Consider the following 19,945-nt stretch of genomic DNA (forward strand, 5'->3'; position numbering starts at 1 on the left):
ATGAATTCCCTGTGCTGTACTGCCATGGTGCTGACAAACATACAATAATCGGCATCATTACAGCCGCAAACATCCCAAGGAATTACTACCTTAGTGTAGGGAGCCACTGTTTCTCTAATATCAGAATTTCATAAAGTCATACTGCACAGAAACAGGCCTTTTGGCACATCATGTCCTTGCCGACTATCAATTATCCATTTACAATCACCCCAATTCCACATCTTAGCAATTCAAGTGCTTGGCTGGATACTTATGAATGTTGTGAGAGTTTCCACTTCCACCATTTACTCAGGCAGTGCAATCCAGATCCCAGTCATTTTGGGTGAAAAAAATCCTTCCTCAGATCCCCTCTAATCCTCTCCCCTCTTACCCTAAAGCTATGCTCTAAAGTTGTTGACATCACTGTTATGAGGACGTTTTCTACAATCTCCCTTTTCCTCAGGCCTTTGCACTGCTTTGCCAAAACCAGAGTGAAGGCCCTAAGAAATGGATTATGCAGATTGTGCACCTTGAGAAAGCTCAACATCGGAGCACTGTGAGCTGGGCTATACTTCCCACTTAGCTGCTGTGCCACATTAGAGCTTTGTGTAGTGGTTAGTGTAATGCTTTACAGCGCCAGCGACCCGGGTTCGATTCCGGCCACTGTCTGTAAGGAGTTTGTACCTTCTCCCCATGTCTGTGTGGGTTTCTTCTGGGTGCTCCAGTTTCCTCCCACATTCCAAAGACATATGGGTTAGAAAGTTCTGGGCATGCTCTGTTGGCGCTGGAAGCGTGGCGACACTTGCGGGCTGCCCCAAGAACACTCTACGCAAAATTATGCATTTCACTGTGTGTTTTGATGTACATGTGACTAATAAAGATATCTTTATGCTAGTACAGCACTGGCTCAGGCACATCTGCTCTGCTGGTGGATTTCTTGTGCAGTCTGCCAACTCAGCACCATCAGAGTGGTGAAGGCGGTATATGGTATGCCTGCCTTTATTGGCCAAGGCATTGAGTATAGCAGTTAGAACACAGAGCATAGGATAATAGAGCACAGGATAAGGCCCTTCAGACCAGAATGTCTGTGCTGACCATGATGCTGTACTAAATTAATCCCATCTGCCTGTGCGTGATTCATATCTCCCCATTTCCTGCATGTTCATGTGTCCATGTATATCTGCCCATCCCTGGCAACACATTCCAGGCACCTACCAGTCTCTGTGTAAAAAAAAAGAAACTCAACTCCTTCAAACTTCCCCCTTCTCACCTTAAAGCTCTGCCCTCATGTTGGAATGTCATGTTACTGTTGTACAAATCATTGGTTAGGCCACACTTGGAGAATTGTGTGCAGTTCTGGTTGCCACACGATAGGAAGGCTGTGATTAAGTTAGAAAGAGTGCAAAAAAGATTCATAGGAATGCTGCTTGGACTGGAGGGCTTGAGTTATAAGGAGAAAATGGGTAGGCTGGGATTGTTTTCCCTATAGTGTCATCCTTGAAGGAGGCTGAGGGGTAACCTTTCACAAGTTTATAAAATCATGAGGGGCATGGATAGGATAGATAGCCACAGTCTTTTTCCAAGAATCTGGAGCCTAAAACATAGGCTTAAGGTGAGAGAGGAAAGATTTTAAAGGGACCTGAGGGGCAAGTTTTTCCACACAGGGTGGTGGGTATATGGAACAAGTTGCCAGAGGAAGTGGTAGAGGTAAGTGGAATTACAATGTTGAAGAGACATTTGGACGGGTACATGGAATAGGAATAGGTTGAAGGGATATGGGCCAATCACAAGCAAATGGGGTTAGTGTAGATATACAATACTCCCGATATAACCTAACTAAAGTTATATACATCTGCGATATGACTTCCTGACTTTTATACTCAATGCCCCGATCGATGAAGGCGAGTATTCTGTACACCTGCTTTCCCACCTTATCCACTTGCGTTGCCATTATTCAGCAAGTGCACAGTAATTTCCAGGCCAGTGGTATTTATGGAGTTGCAAGGTTCAATGTAATTTACTGAAGCTTTAAAACAAATCATTACTATATTTAGAACTAACCAATTTTTAGTATCATTTTTTTAAAACTTTATTTACAGCACAATTGCAGGCCCTTCCAGCCCAACGAGTCTGTGCTGCCCATTTAAACCCATGTTAAACTACCTGTATGTCTTTGGAACGTGGGACGAAACCGGAGCACCCGGAGGAAACCCACACAGTCACGGGGAGAATGTACAAACTCCTTACAGACTGCGACGGGAATTGAACCCCAATCGCTGGCACTGTAATAGCGTCACGTTAACCACTACACTACCGTACCACCTACATTGTCCCTGTACACTTTCCTCAGTAAATCGTCTTGACGTGGAGAAGGAGCAACTGATGGAATATTTTTGTGCCCATTGCACCACTTGGTAGTGTGCAAGCTGACTTCCAGCTCTTCACATCGTTACTGAAATATGAATCAGGAAGCAGTTCATTCAAACCTTCTTGCTGAGATAATGGATCAAGTCTTTTGACTTGGTTATTAATCCAATATTGCCTGAAAAATGATGTTATCAGTACTAAATCAATCATGATTTTTTTTTACATATTGGCACATATCTGAGGAAAATATCACACCTTCCCAGTATGCATATTAAGATCTTTAGCATGACTCAATAAACCATGATTAAAATCAACAGATTAAGGCAGATCAAGGGTCCATTGCGGCCTTAGCAACAGACGTGAGCTGAAGTGGTGCTATCCGAGGCATAGTAATCAGCATCGAATCACTCTCAATTATTTCTACTGACTCTTAATGAAAGTGAGTCCTAGAAGAGGAAAAAATTGATTAGCTTTATCTCGTTCTAGAGAGGATATAGTGCCTGAAGACAAAAGCATGCTAATGGTCCAGGATCACATTACCAAGGCATATCTGCTATTTCTAATTTGGATCAAAAAGCTATTAAATTCAATCAAGATTGCTTCCTCTGATTATCGGTCAGTGATTGCCTCCACATCCCCCTCCTGCCTCACAGTGCCAGCGACCCAAGTTTGATCCTGACATTGGTGCCGTCTGGGTGGAGTTTGCACATTCTCCCTTTGACTGCATGGATTTCATCCATAAGCTCCTGTTTCCCTGCCACAAGCCAAAGGTGTGTGGGTTGGTAGGCTAATTGCCTACTCTGTATTAGCTCTAGTGTCAATGGAATCAAGGTAGAGTTGATGGCCCATGTAAGAGAGAATAGGTTACAGGGAAATGAGTGGGGGAATGGGATTGATGAAATTACCCTGAGAAATATGAGGTAAGTATCCACACAAGAAGACAGAATTTTGCTCTATTATGATGCATCTTGCAGCCCAATACTTGCCAACCCTCCTTGGCAGAGTCTCTTATGAATGAGAATTTTGGAGAAATGGGGCAAGATTTAGGAGGAGTGGAAAAGTTTTTAACATGACATATAATGACCGAGATTTTATTCTGCTAACTTCTATACCAGACCATAGTACAATGCACTGCTGGAGTCTGATTCAATTGTGAGCTGAACACTTCCATTTAAACAAAACATGATTTTCTAAAGTGCACTTGCTTTTACTATGCAACTGCCATAATTGAAATTAATTCTTCAAAATGATTGTGAAAGAGAAGTAAGTCTCTTGATGGTGATGTCAATGGTAGCTACTTCAGACAGTACATTGGTATTACATGAATGTTGTTATTTTTCAGCGCTGTTGATTTCTGAATATCCCCAGTCCTAGAACTCCATGCATGCTCTCACCCTGTCAGTAAAACTGTGAATGTTGAAATTTCTGGTTAATTTCTTGATTGCATCACAATTATCTAATACATTTTCAGCATCTACTGTATAGCTGTATAAAAATAATTTGATAATACTACTATTGTTTTCCAGACCAGAAGAATTTCAGCAAGATTCCCTCTGGCAATTTCACCCCAACACATTGAAATAAGGGGATGCATCTAGGATGTCTCTGAGCACAGTTTTTTTGTGCCTTCACTTGAACCCAGAATATTTTTGTATTGGAGACACAAGAGACTGCAGATGCTGGAATCTGGAGCAGAAAACAAATTGCTGGAGGAACTCAGCAGTTCTGATGTAGTGTCTTGACCCGAAACATTGACAATTCCTTTCTCTCCACAGAAGTTGCATGTGATTACTGAGTTTCTCCAGCAGTTGGTTTTTTGCAACATTTTTGTATTCATGAATTGAAAAAGAAAATGCATTCTGCATGGTATAGCATCTATCGGAAACATATCTACTGTTCCAGAGCTAGCTTCTTTAATTGTTTTGTGAATATGATAATTTATTGTAGGAAAGGCAGGTGATGTGGGAACATTTTGTTGCTTAGGTGCTGTTGAGGGATCTTTGTATTATTAACAGAGGTCATTGCACTTATGCTATTCCAGTAAACCGGGGAAATCACATGGCATGCCACGGCTGATAGATTCCAACACTTTATTTCATTTTACATAGGTTGCTTTTCCCATCAACCCTTGAGAGCTGAGCATATAGTATTTGAACCTGAACAAAGCAATTATTCCCGACTGTCTGATTCCATTTTTACTCTTGAATGATCCAAAATAAACCAAATGTCATTATAATACAGACTGCGGGAAATAAACAAGTACATTTCAAACTGCAACAGTCAGTGTGTTGCATTGTTCACAAGCCAATATAAAATGTGTTTAGTTGGAGGGAAGGGGCCAGGGAGTGTTGTGTCAGAACTGAGTAGGGAAGTTTGAAATAATGTAAGGAGCTTTCTGCAATGAAATTAAGTTTTGGGTGGATTTATTTTTGCTGATTAAAATATAGAATATCTGGTGTTGAGTTATGCAATTAACTCATTTTGAGATCCATTGCTATAAACAAGAACTACCCTAGCTTCTAATATATGGGACAAATTGCACAACTATTACTAATCTTTGGTCCCTGCCATAAACTTTGTTTCTTAGCCAACACTCTCACTGGCCACCCTCAGGCCAAACAAGACAGTTTGTATATTTCTGTCCTTCTTGACCACATTTTCCCATCATCAAACCACCTACTTCCACCTTCATGACCCCACTTTTTCCCAAGCTCAAACATTCCTGAAATTCCAGTTTTATCACATCGAGTCTTGACTAAGATTCTAATGGGCTTTCCATTTTAAACCCTCCATAGACTTTGAGCTCTCTTAACATTTTGCTGTCAGTATCCTAATCTGCACTAACCATGTTCACCATCACCTTTAAAAAACTGATCTACTGCTCTTGGTCAGGCAAAGGGTTAGTTATAAAATTCTCATCCTTTTTTTAAACTCCCTTCAGGGCTCTGTAACTCTCAACCCTACAACCTTCTCCGGGTGCTCTGGTTTCCTCCCACATTCCAAAGATGTATGAGTTAGGAAGTTGTGGGCATGCTATGTTGGCGCCGGAAGCGTGGTGACACTTGTGGGCTGCCCCCAGAACACTCTACGCAAAAGGTGCATTTCACTCTGTGTTTCGATGCACATGTGACTAATAAAGTGATCTTATCTTAGTAAGATTATGATGCACAACTGTACTTCATGAAGTGAAAAGGCACCATTGTGTCCTAGCAATGTGCATAATTTTTTGTTTCCAATGAGTACGTCTGCTGCATTAGTGTGAACATTTTTGAGACAGATGCTGGAATTTGGAACAACCCACACAAAACGCTGGAGGAGCTCAGCAGGTCAGGCAGCATCTGTGGAGGGAAATGAACAGTCAACGTCTCGGGTCAAGACCCTTCATCATTCTTCAGCCCTTTGCCTCTTCCACCTATCACCTCCCAACTTCTCACATCATTCCCTTTCATCCCCCTTCCCCCCCTCACCTAGTCTCACCTATCACCTGCCAGCTTGTGCTCCTCCTCCTCCCCCTCCCCCTACCTTTTTATTCTGGCTTCTGCCCTCTTCCTTTCCAAATGATTACCTATTTTAATGAGGGACAGCACTGGTAGCTGTCATTTAAATGTAGCCACCACACTCGCCACCTCTACAAACTTGCCACTTCCTCTCTGAAGGGGGAAATTTCATGTGCAACAGCCCTTAAAAGCAACTGTTGCAAGTGTTTTTGGTAAGTGGAATTTCGTGCTTAAACCAAAAGGGGCAAGCGTAAAATTTGATCACAGCTAATATCGTTGTTAGCTAGTTGCCCCTTTCCATGGGACTTTCCCCATCTTGTTTATTCCAGTAAAATGGTATTAACCATGCTGGATTAAAGCAAGAGACTTTTGGGACTTTATGCAAGAGGCATTCAACAGAAATCTACATTAAATGGTCTAATGTGTTCTTCTTATCACATTAAAGAGCAGTTGTACATGTACAAAATATATCAAGGTAAAGTCCAATAATAGTAACAGTGCTTGCGTTTATATCATGGTCAAAATGTCCCAAAGAGCCTTACAACCAATGAAGATAAAAGGTTTTATATTGTGTAAAACACAGCTGCCAATTTGCAGAGCAAGGTTCTTTAAGCAGCAATGAGATAATGAGAGATTTATAATAATTTCTTTTTAGAGATGTCGAGTGAGAGATAAATAATGGCTAGGATGCTGCATGAATTTTGCTGCTTCTCCAAAAATAGTGCCATGAAATTCTTTGTTTCTCCCTGAAAGAGCAGATGGGACTTTGTTCAGTGACTCATTAGGAAGTTAGCATATACAAATTACTAGACCCACTGAGCAATACACTGGAGGGTCAGCTTAGATTTTGTGGTCAAATTTCTGGAATGGAACTTGAACCCATAGCTTTCTTGATAGAAGCAAGAATGCTTACATGAACCAAGAGTGGTCTCTAAAAGTCAACAATTTCTAGAGTAGGGGCATGGCTCTGGACAGCTCTAGAAAACTAATTTTATGCATGATATGGTCATTTCTAGGATTGTCACTATAGCACTAGCAAAAATAATTGCTAGAAAATATGGTGTCAAAATATTTTTCCCATTTATGATTTTTGATTTGAGAGAAACTCTGTTCAGGAAATGCCCTTCTTTAATGTTGTTATCTGGTACATCTTTGGGCACATTGCTTGACTATTCAGCCACCAAAGCAATCTTGGATTCCTCTCAAGCTGTGTTTTAATCCCTTTTGTATGGGTTTTAAAACAGCACTTGTATCGGTGATTGCCTTTTGAGCTTTTTACTGTTTTGGCAACATGGATGGCTACATTTAATCCATGGATGAAGATTTAATGTTAAAGAACTAGATTTCCTTGTCCTCTGTGAATAAAGTGTCAGCTGAGTGTGGGACATTGTAGGGGAAGTTCTGGTGTAATCATAGAGAGTGAATAACACCTTATGGACAGCGCCAATTAATGATCCATTTCTCAGAAAGATGCTGCCATCTGCATTCATTGTTCTACTTTCAGCTGTGGTGAGGCGACAGAATGGTAAATGGTTGCTTATCCACACAAACGAGCTTTCTTGTTCATTTTTTCACTGTCACTGGTGTTCTTCAGATCGAGTTTATTAAATCCAAATTTAGAGTGATTATCATAATTGGTATTTATTTCTATTCTGATAATATTAGAAGTGCCCTGCTTTAATGCTATTATCAAGAATTACTTTGGGAACAGTGCATGCAACATTGGATTTCTTCTATGAGTTTAAAAACAGCATCAGTATCTGTGATTGCCTTTTGAGTGTTTTGCTGTGTCACCATCATGGATGACTACATTGTTAATCCATGGATATAGATCTGACGATCAAGAACTAATTCCTGAATCCTCTGTGAATAAAGTGTCTGCTGAGTGTGGGGTATCATAACTTTGAAGAGTGTTTGTGTTCCACTATTTTTGTGCGACATACCATTTAGCAATTTGGTCTATATTTACAGTATGAAAAAAATGGCAATATGTTTCAGTTGCTTCTAGATCCTAGAATACATGAGCAGTGCCAGTGAGGAGAAGTGCTGGGCCAGATGAAGCTTTAGGCCCAAAATCTTGCTCAAGTGCAGCCGCAAGTGTTTTTGCTTTTATTCTCAGGGATGGTGGTGCCAGCAGGTGGATGCCACAACCCTCCTCACACCTTCAGCAAACTGGCAAATGGAGTATAATGTAGCAGAGTGTCAAAATATCCATTTTGGCAGGGGAAAAAAAGAGTGTAACCTACATGGCGAGAAATTGCGGAGCTCTGAGATGCAGAGGGATCTGGGTGTCCTAGCGCAAGATTTGGAAAAGGCTAATAGAGTTGTAGAGTAATACAGCACAGAAACAGACCCTATGGCCCCAACATGTCCATGCCAACCAAGGTGCCCACCTAAGCTAGTCTCATTTACCTTTGTTTGGCCCGTATCCCTCTAAGCCTCTCCTATCCATGTACGTATTCAAATGTCTTTTACTGTAAATGTCATTGTTCTACCTGCCTCAACCACCTTCTCTGGCAGCTTGTTCCATATATGCATCACCCTCTGCGTGATGAGGTTGCCCCTCACGTCCCTTTTAAATCTTTCCCCTCTCACGTTAAACCAATGTCCTCTAGTTTCTGGTTCCCTTTCCCTGGCATTCACCCTATCTATGCCCTTCATGATTTTATATGCATCCATAAGGTCACCCCTCAGTCTCCTACATTCCAAGGAATAGGTCCTCGCCTGCCCAACCTCTCCCTATAACTCAGGCCCTCAAGTCTTGGCAACATTCTCGTAAATCTTCTTTGCACTCTTTCCAGCTTAATGACATCTTTCCTATAACAGGCTGAACAAAAATGTACACAATACTCCAAGTGCAGCCTTACCAATGTCTTGTACAACTGCAGCTTAATAAGTATGTTAATGCTAATATGCAAGTCTATCAATTAATCAGGAAAATTAACAATGTTATTGCATATTATGAAGGGAATTGAATACCAAGGTAGCAAGGTTGTGCTATAGTTATATAGGGTATTGACCAGACCACATCTGGAGCACTGCGTACAATATTGGTTTCCTTATTTAAGGAAGGATATTAATGCATTGGAAACAACTTAGTGAAGGTTTACCAGACTAATACTTGGAATTGTCTAGTTGTGTTATGAGAAAAGGTTGGACAGGTTGGGCTTGTATTTGCTAGAGCTTAGAAGTGTGAGAGAGGACCTGATTGAAACATATAAGATCCTGAGGGCTCTTGACAAAGTGGATGTTGAGAGGATGTTTCCTCTTGTAGGAGAATCTGGAACTAGTCACTGTTTAAAGGAGTTTCCTGTTTATGATATGATTTTTTTTCTCTCTCAGAGAGTACCAAATCTTTGGAATTCTGTTCGTCAAAGGGCAGTGGAAGCAGAGTCTTTGAATATTTATAAGGCAGAGGTAGAGAGATATGTGAAAAGCAATAGGTTAAAGTGTACCACAAATAATCAAGAATGTGGAGTTGAAGATCAAATCAGCCATGATCTTGTTGCATGTTAGAGCAGCTCAAGGGGCCAAGCTGCCTATTCCTCTTCCTAATTTGTATGTTCTAAGTATGCTTGTCTGGTGTCTCCCAGCTGCTCCTGCTACTCTTCTGAGATGTATGTAGGAGTTGAGGAGGTGATGGGCAATGTGGGGGCCATGAGGCCCAGGAGTTTTTTTTTCAGAAAACAAAGCAATCCATACCTGCATGCAGGAAGACCCAGGCAACATTTGGGGCTGGGCTGAAAAGCAGCAAGAAACATGAATGCTACACAAGTGAGAACCAACGACCATCTCGAACAAGACAGCATCTAACCTGCCGCCCTTGACATTCAACACCGTTACTAGTGCTGAGGCTCCTACCATCGACATCTGCAAGTGGGATTGCCATTCACCTGAAGCTTGAATGGACCAGCCCCATAAATACTAAGGCTACAGAAGCAGGTCAGAGGCTGGGTACCCTGCAACAGAAAACTCAGCCCCTGACATCCCAGAGCCTTTGCAATATCCACAAGGCACAAGTCAAGACTGTGATGGAATACTCATGATTTGTTTGGATGTGTGCAGCTCTAGTAACCGTCAAGATGCTCAACGTCATCAAAGATAAAGCAGTTTGCTTGATTGACACTCCATTAACAATCTATGCATGTATTCTCTCCATCTCCAGCAATCTGCGGTTGCAATGTGTACCTTCTACAAAATGCACTGCAGATACCCCTAGACTACTCTCAAACTCGGTGTTGCTACCTCCGAGGTGGACAAAGGCAGCAGATGCAAGGAAAATACTACCATCTACAGGTAGCCTCCAAGTCACAAACTGTTCTGACTTGGAAATCCCCAGCCAGAAGTAGTATGGGAGTACCTTCACTGGCAGCAGTTCAAGCCAGCAGCCCACTCCTAACTTCTGAAGGGCAAGTGGACTGGGCAGTAAATGCTGAACAAGCTGATAACCGTAGCATCCAATAAATGACTAAATATGTGAGTAGTTCTTCACAAGCACTGTCTGTCTGCATACTGTAAAACTAGAGCCACAATCCACACCACCCCCCCCCCCCCCCCCCCAACTTTGTGTGTGGTGCTCCCTCCACCATATGCCTTTCCTGTGGCTCCAGTTTTACAGCTCTGGGGTGGTGATTGAGCTCGAGGCCCGACTATCACAGCTGTTCTGCAAGGATGAGCAGTCAGTGAGTGGGGACTAGTCCTCGGGCAGCAGTTCCTGAGGCTCCATCCTTGGACTGCTCTGTTGACCTTTTGACAGTTCTGCCGTCAAAGGCTTTAAACACTTCGTAATGCCTCTGGTGATTGAATACATCTGAAAATTATTAAAATAAATGTGTGTGCATATATGTGTGTGTGTGTGTGTGTGTGTGTGTGTGTGTATGTATATGTATAGATGTATATTTTGGAAATTTTAAAAAATATATAAATGCATATATTTTTAAAAATTACCAAAATATACATCTATACAAATATACAATAAGACATCTTTTTTAAAGTTAAATAAAATAATCAAAAGGTACAAACCACTTACTTGCACTAGCTTCTCAGTCCAATGAATGGGATGGCACCATTACTTCGGCCACCCCAGGTATGAAGCAGAGAGCCAAGCATCACATATCCTGATCCTCAGCCCAGTACTTTTATGGTCTGCCCCTGAAATGGGTGGGAGATCAAATGTGTTGACATTTAACTTCCAGCTCGTATGATCCATCCCAATATTTTGCTCAGTTTGTATTGCAGATGCTAGTGAGAAATAAAGCACCCTTCAGGCTTCTGTAATGAACTCCATGAACATCATTTATTTTATGTACTATATGTGCATCTCATATTTTTGCATTTGTATTCATTCTTAAATGAAAGGACTGGAAAAACTGACTACTTTAAAGGGATAAAAACGACAGTACAATCTTCTTGCCTTAATATGTCCTGGGGAATGACATTCTTTGTGCTGGCTACAGCATGTACCGGCTAGGCATATAATCTGTATTTATATTACAGGAAAGCATCCAGAATGAGTTCAGCAATAAGGATTGCTGTTTGCTTTGATTTTGAAAGTGGCCTGTTTTTGTTTTATTAATTCAGTTACAATAAGTTGATGTGACAGCAATCAGAAGAGCAAAACAGATTGCCTAAATCAAAAGAATTTAACTCCCATCAGATTATGCTGAACCTGTGCAGCTACAAGTGGATCACATCTGGTTTATTAAAAGGTGTGACATGAATGTGTCATTAAGATGCTGGAGGCAGGTACAACAACAACTTATATTTTTAGTGCAGAGAGATGCTGAGAGAAGAAACAGCAGCAGACTGTGTGCATTCAGGGAGGCCTAGCAACAGAATTGGAGCAGATTCTTAGTGATGTTTTGAAATCAGAGATCAAAGGCATTGGCTGAAATTTTGGAGAGCTAGAGTTGTGTGCAGGAAATTAACAAGAAACTATGGATAGTTCTGGATGAGGAGTGGCCCAGTTTCAGAGGAACAGATAGTGTGTGCAGGTGCACAAGGCTGGAGGAGATTATTGTGGTCACGTGAAGAGACAGTGGAGAGGTTTAACTTTTATAGGGAGCTTGACAGGATGATGGTGCAGGTAGGAAGTAATTCAAGTCAGAGTGTTTCAGAATGTAAATGTTGTTTACAATAATAAAATAAGGACGAAGGTCTTAGAGGACAAGTGTGTCCAATTATAACTATCATCTAAACCCTGAGATTATTAGTCCTGCTATGTATGAAATGGTTCCAATAACATCTGTTGAGGATTTTGAGTTCTTTGGCGGTTTTGGGCATACGTTGGGGTGGAATTTGCAGGGAAATGTTGGCAGTTTGATCCCAAATTGACTATGGGACTGTCAGGAAGTTTGGGGCTCCCATTGCAAACACTTTTGTGCCAAACTTGCTGGCTTAGCTCCCAAGTAATTTTGCAGCTGCCTGCCAGTGTTAGATTCTAATTCTGGACTGTAAACTTGGGGTAATTCCCCAACAGTTACAATTAGGAATCTTCCCACTAAACATGCAGTGGTTCAGACCTAGTGCAGGGAAAGTTAGCTCATTCAACTGTGAGGAGTGAGGGTGAAAGGTGAACTTGAGTTAATTTACAGTTTTTGGATTTGATTGGTTACAAGTGTAAGAAAGAAATTTAATTTTTCTAATTATTATAAAATTTTAGTATTTAAAATTGTTTAATGGATTTTTAATCTTTCAGAAACATTCAAAAACTATATTTAGAAACATTCAAAATCTTTGACAGCTTTGATATGTGGTAAAGCTTGAGCTTTGCCAGCTGTCAAAGTGTGTTTCAGCCTTTTCACAGTCAGGACTTGTTCTTCCTTTCCCCCATTTCTCCTGTTACAAGGCCCATCGCTAGGGTCTTGCCATTTTATATTAGGACAGATTCGAGCAGCAAGTCTACATGGGTGGATCCTGAAGGGAAAATCTGTAGTGAGGATAAATGTTGTGGACAGTAAATTCTGGCCTGCTGCACAATGCCACTGGGTTCATTGTCATTACTGTATTCTGACTGTTGCACCAAAGAGTTAATGATTCTTGTGTCAGTGCTGCAAAGTATTGAAGTAATTTGGAGTCTCTGAATTCAGAAGTTCTCTGAATCATTGAATCATAATTCTTAAGATCATTCTTCTTTGGGCAGTGTTTGTTATATACATTATTGTTACTTGCTGTTCTATTAACCCTTCTGTGATGCTTTCTTTAATCTGTGATTATTCTTCAGAATAACACTGAAAGGTATGAAAGTATCCCGACCAGACTCCAAGATTGGAAAATACCGAATGATAAAGCATGAACGCGACAAGCACAATGAGCCCAACCCCCAGAGGTAAGTTTGACACAGACATTTACGCCTACTTATGTAAAGACTCCATTACATGGAGCTGTTGGTCCAAATGGTGTTGAGCATTTTGGTCCATTGGTGGCTCTGGGTGACTGGGAGACAGAAAAATCAAGCTTGCAACAAGTCCCCAAGGAGATCTGGTTCATGAAAGTGTGGCATGGCACAGAATGGAAGAGAAAGGAGAAACCCAGACACACCTTTCCTTGGGATAATAATGCTGATGTCTCTGCACTATGTTGAGACTTGAATTCAGCAGAGGCGAAGGAAGCTTGGTGTACACCAAAACTAGGCACTTGAGAGAAGAGAAAGTAATTAAATACAGGAAAGGTAGAAACGAGTGTAATTTATCAGACTGTGTTTTCCATATTCTCATCATCATCCATAAAACCCCATGGTTCTTCGTGCATTTAATAATTTACTAAAGATATTTTATAGGCATTTTCCCTACTCAGAGCAGACTGTGCAGAGAATTTGTGGGCTGTCAGACTGTGGGCCTGGGTTTAAACCATTGTGGAAATTGTGCAGATGAATATAAGCGAGCATCAAAATCCTTTGACCTCAGTGCTGTTTTAACAGCTGGTCTTCATGAGTGCCCCTGCTCACCTAGCTGGTCAAGGTGAGGGCAGCCGACAGATGAGCAGCAACAACACTTCAGGTGATCAAACTGCCACCTGCTATTGAAGGGACAAGTAAACAGCTGCTCAGAGATTTTTTTGTGGGTGGGGTGGGGTTCATGCTCAGCAAAAGGGGAGCCCAGCAGAGAGAAAGTCTAAAACTTCCTGAGGGGATCTTCAGCTCCTGGATACATAGATAGAGGCAATTGTCATAGAGTCATACAGAGTGGAAGCAGGCCCTTCAGCCCACTGAACCCATGCTGACCATCAGGCACCCAGGTAACCAATCCCACATTAGTCCCATTTTATTCAATCCACATTCCCATCAGTTCACCCAGCATTCACCTACACAATAGGGGCAACCTAGAATGGCCAATTAACCTACCAATTTCTTTGAGACATGGAAGGAAACCAGAGTACCAGGAGGAAACTCTTGTGGTTACAGGGAGAACATGCAAAGTTCGCATGCGCACGCACACTCACGCACCTTGTCTGTGGAGATGTGAGGCAGCAGCCCTACTAGCTGCACCACTGTGCTGTCCCAATGGTGAGAGTTTGTAAGATTTTAAAAATTGTAGCTATCAGGAGTTTTTCTGACCCTGGATCCATTTCTTGCTGGTTTTGCCTGCTGGCAAAGCCACTAAGACTGCCTATCTTTTGGATTAGCAACAAGTAGGGCCCCGCCACTGAGCTTGGAGTTGTCTTTCATAGGTAGACCTTGGGCAGGTGTGATCCTTTCTTGTGGATCAAGGCCAAACATGGGTGGCTCACCACTGACTACAAATTCTGGGTGATTTTGTACAAGAATGGTTCTCCGCACCTTCAGATTGGGACTTTTTTTATATTCCTCACTTATCCAAGAGTTCTTGGCAAGGATTCACTGATGGCTGTATGGGATAGTAATTTACACTGTGCCTTTGTGCATTGACAGATGAGTTTTTGTGCAGTACCAGTGATTGTATTGAACTCTTCTAATCTCTGTCAACCCAAAAATTGCAGCAGTTATTGGAATGAACACTTTGTTAGCTGAGCACAAAATCAAATCAGGTCACGGATGGCAAAGGTCTCTGGGTATCTGAAGAGACTAATTGAGACGTGAAGCTATTTTCTGAAATTAGTACACCATAATGAGATTTCAGATGGGCAATTGGAGTACTGCTCTTCCAAGCCACCTCAGGCTGACATTAGTGCATCCTGCTCCATCATCACAGTCACTTCCATGTATATAAGAAATGATGCTCTTAAGGCAACACAAGATCATACTTTTAGAACCTGGCAAATCTAAACTCAATAAAATAGATAAAGGGGGAACACCACAAAGATTTAAAGGGAACATATGCTAAAGCTGACTAACTCAAGATACTCGGCATATTGTCCTGGAACTGATTTAATCCCACTGGTGGGTCTGGAGTCACTTGTAGTCCAAAATGGGCAAGAATGCTAAATCTCCATCCCTGACACAGATTGGTGAACCAAATGGATTTTTACAACAACCAAGTAGCTTCATGGTTACCATTTCTGAAACTTGCTTCTTATTCCCGATTTATTCAATTCCATATTTAATTTCCACAACTGCTATGAAGGGATTTGATCTCATGGCTCGAGATCAATGATTTGGGCCTCCAGATCAGAGGGCAGTCACTCTTCCAATCAACTTGCATCTTATTTTGTACCTTCTATTCTGACATTTACGAACTTCTGGCTATAAAGAGAGGTGGCGAGAAAACATTTTCTTTTAAGGCGGCGTGCCCAGGTAAATGTCACATCATCTGGAAAGAATGAGAGACCTTAAATGTATAACATGCTACCTTACAAAGTGCTTCACAACTGCTAAATTGTTTTGAAATGCAGTCACTCTTGTTTAGCCAACTGTAACAGCCAGAAAAAACGTAATTTAGACAGTCAATATCAACAAAGCCAAATAAGCACAGTGAGCCTCTTTTCTGGTTAATGTTAATTGACGCTACAACCGTAAGATTTGGCCACCATCTGCAATATGGATTGAATCCAAGCAGAACTAAATTCATTTTGTTTCATTCTAGTCTAATGTTACCCAGGAGAGAGCCAGGTATCACAGTCTTGGCCAGAGCTCTTTCCAGGCACTCAAATATAAAGGCCCAGAAATGGATGTGCTCCCTAAAAGGTGTGCTGTGGGGTCATTGCTCCACCCACTCTTTGGCGGTGCTCCTGAACTACCATTCCACACATTCCCTTGTGTGTTGTGGAATGCACAAAGGAAAATACGGCATCCAGGAGTGAGGCCAACTCTGAGGTGGCAGTTGGCAGGGCATCGAGGATCTGATTGAGGTCTGCATGGAGGAGAGTGGGTGGTATCTAGCTGCAGACTTGCACCTTATAATTAGGCCTCAATCAAGGATTCATAAGTATGGGCACTGGAGGTGGTGATCAGAGAGGTTGGGGAACAATTTTTGGGGTTGGTTTAGTGATCAGGGACCCAGACCAATTGTGGTTAAGAATCATGGCCTGGGTAACTCTAAGTCTGAGTGGGGATTGAGGCCTTGGTACCTTGGGATTGCCCCAAGGAGAGGAGATAAGTAATGGAACTTATCTGAGTAGTCTTCCAGACCAGAATGTTGCAATTAAAATTTAATTGTTCTGAGAGTGCCAAGGACAGCGTAAACAAATTTCCGTGATATGGCTCCAGAAGAACTGTTGCACGGGCAGCGATGCTGTTGATCCACATCCAGCACAGTAAATTGCATCCTATGTACACTGGTGAATTTTGACCAAAGGTGCCTGGTAGAATTTCCTGATGGTCACAATTTGACCTCTGGACAATCGCAATTGCATTTCACCTGGAAGGAAATTTGAGTTTCTGATGCTGAGAAAACAATGCAGTGCATCCACATTTTCAGGCCAAAGTGTTTAGAAAATGGCTAACAAGTGTCTCCACTTAAATTGTGGTAAAGCCTGGAATTCATCACTAAATACAGTATAGAACATTACAGCACAGTACATGCCCTTTGGTCCACGATGTTGTGCCAACCTTTTAACCTACTCTAAGATCAATCTAACCATTCCCTCCCACATAAGCCCTCCATTTTTCTATCATCCATGTGCCTATCTAAGAGTATCCTAAGTGTCCCTAATGTATCTGCCTCTACCAGCACCTCTGGCAGCGCGTTCCATGTACCAACCACTGTCTGTGTAAAAAAAAAACTTACTTCTGATATCCCCCCTGTACTTTCCTCCAATCACCTTAAAATTATGCCCGCTTGTGCTAGCCATTTCTGCCCTGGGAAAAAGTATCTGGCCATCCACTCGATCTATGCCTCTTATCATCTTGTACTCTTTCAGGTCACCTCTCATCCTCCTACGCTCCAAAGAGAAAAGCCCTAGCTCACTCAACCTATCCTCATAAGACATGCTCTCCAATCCAGGTAGCATCCTGGTAAATCTCCTCTGCATCTGCTCTTAAACTTCCACATCCTTCCTAGAGTGAGGCGGCCAAAACTGAACAGAATATTCTAAGTATGGTCTAACCAGGGTTTTATAGAGCTGCAACATTACCTTGCGGCTCTTGAACTTAATCCTCCGACTAATGAAGCCCATCACACCATACACCTTCTTAACCACTCTATCAACTTGCACGGCAACTTTGAGAGATCTATGGACTTGGACCCCAAGATCCCTCTGTTCGTCCACACTGCTAAGAATCCTGCCATTAACCTTTTAAACCGCCTTCAAGATCATTCTTTCAAAGTGTATCACTTCACACTTTTCTGGATTGAACTCCATCTGCCACTTCTCCGCCCAAATCTGCATCCTGTCTATATCCCATTGTAACCCACGACAACCTTCTACCCCATCCACAGCACCTCCAACTTTCATGTCATCTGCAGACTTACTAGCCCATCCCTCCACTTCCACATCCAAGTCATTTATAAAAATCACAAAGAACAGGGGTCGCAGAACAGATCCCTGCAGAACACCACTGGTCACCGGCCTCCAGGCAGGATACTCTCCATCTATACCACTCTCTGCCTTCTGTGGGCAAGTCAATTCTGAATCCGCACAACCAAGTCTCCATGGATACCATGCCTCATGACCTTCCGGATGAGCCTGCCTTGGGAAAACTTGTCAAATGCCTTACTAAGGTCCATACACACCACATCCACCGCCCTACCTTCATCAATTTGTTTTGTCACCTCCTCGAAAAGCTCAATCAGGCTTGTGAGGCATGACCTGCCCCTTACAAAACCATGCTGACTATCGCTAATCAGACTATGCTTCTCCAAATGCTCATAAATCCTGTCCGTAAGCATCTTTTCCAATAATTTGCCCACCACTGAAGTAAGTCTCACTGGTCTATAACTTTATTAACTTTATTTATACAGCACAGTAACAGGCCTTTCCAGCCCAGTGAGCCCACGCCACCCAATTACACCCATGTTAACCTACTAGCCCGTACATCTTTGGAATGTGGGAGGAAACCGGAGCGCCTGGAGTAAACCCACACAGTCACATCCCTACTCCCTTTCTCGAACAAAGGAACAACATTTGCCGCCCTCCAATCATCGCCAAGGGCTCAGAAATCTGTTTTCTCACTTGCCATAGTATCCTAGGATATATCCCATCCGGGCCTTTGGAAAGGAAGTCATTTGGTCCATTGGATCCACACTGGCTCCCAGTGGAGCAAATTTCATCAGCCCCATTTCCCCAAACTCCAGTTGCATTTTCTTTCTCACACATGCCCATCAATGCGCTTTTAATATCAGAATCAGGTTTATTATCATTGACATATGTCGTGAAATTTGTTGTTTTTCTATTTTAAACTGATAATGGACACCTTCCCCTTCCATCTCAGCCCATCCCCCAACCCCTAGCTGGTTTCTTATTTACTGTTCTGTGGAGAAGGGAAGAATGGCAGTGGGACATCTGGAAAAAAATAAATCTCTCTGGAAGTGCTGGGAGGGGGGGAGGGTGGTTGAGGGGGGTTGTGGGGAGCGGTGCATAGAACACTACAAGACAGTACAGGCCCTTCAGCCCACCATGTTGTGCCGACATTTTATCCTGCTCTAAGATCTATCTAACCCTTCCCTTCCACATAGCCCCCCATTTCTCTATCATTCATGTGTCTATCTAAGAGTCTCTTAAACATCCCTAATGTATCTGCCCCCACAACCTCTGCAGGCAGTGCATTCCATGCACCCACCACTCTCTGTGTAAAAAAAATTTAGCCCTGACATCCCCCTTATACCTTCCTCCAATCATCTTAAAATTATGTCCCCTCGTGTTAGCCATTGTAGCACTGGGAATAATTATGTCCCCTCGTGTTAGCCATTGTCGCATAGTTTATGAACTGATGTGTTAGGAATTTAACTTGTGTTGTCAAAACTGTAGATCACTGGATTCAGGATGGTCCTGATTATATTCTTCTAGTCCAAGTTTAACGTGGTGCTAGGATAATGCTAAGTTAGCAGTATTAGTGAACACCTCATCTCACATAAGATAAGATATCTTTATTAGTCACATGTACATCGAAACACAGTGAAATGCATCTTTTGCGTAGAGTGTTCTGGGGGTAGCCTGCAAGTGTTGCCACGCTTCCAGTGCCAACATTAGCATGCCCACAACTTCCTAACCCATACATCTTTGGAATATGGGAGGAAACGAGCACCCGGAGAAACCCATGCAGACACAGGGAGAGCGTACAAACTCCTTACAGACAGTGGCCGGAATTGAACCCAGGTCGCTGGCGCTGTAATAGTGTTATGCTAACTGCTACACTACCGTGCCTGCTAGACATAGACCATTTTCAACTACATAGAAAACTTAAGAAGAAAAATCTAAGGGAATTAAGTATTTTGTCTTAGTTCTCCCAAGAACTTTAGGGTTGTGGTTGCAAATTAGATAGCCAAGGTGAAAGATCATACATTAATGCCCCACATAACAAAATACACTAGGAGTTGTTAGTTGTAGCTGTTGCTTTAAAATGTGCAGCTGCCAAGGGTGAACAAGGAAATAAAAGGAGAACAGCTTGTACGTTACTTTGCCTGCCCTGAACAGCTCATGGAACCACTTGCATGACTAGCCTGAGGTCCTGAGGGTGAGTTGACATTCAAGGCCAATGCCTCCTCCATCCATGTGGTATAAATGATATCTCTGGCATATTTGCTGACACA

General features: G+C 42.2%; 1 protein-coding gene across 1 annotated transcript in view; it reads left to right on the forward strand.

The window, feature by feature from the left end:
* Positions 1-19,945, forward strand: part of b4galt2 (UDP-Gal:betaGlcNAc beta 1,4- galactosyltransferase, polypeptide 2) — a 257,205-nt gene that overhangs the window by 222,899 nt on the left and 14,361 nt on the right. The window contains exon 6 of the mRNA XM_052011687.1: positions 13,066-13,170. Within this exon, the coding sequence (XP_051867647.1) occupies positions 13,066-13,170 (105 nt within the window). The remainder of the gene's footprint in view (positions 1-13,065; positions 13,171-19,945) is intronic.

The sequence above is a fragment of the Pristis pectinata genome, chromosome 3 (genome assembly GCF_009764475.1).
Source record: "Pristis pectinata isolate sPriPec2 chromosome 3, sPriPec2.1.pri, whole genome shotgun sequence".
Taxonomy (NCBI): domain Eukaryota; kingdom Metazoa; phylum Chordata; class Chondrichthyes; order Rhinopristiformes; family Pristidae; genus Pristis; species Pristis pectinata.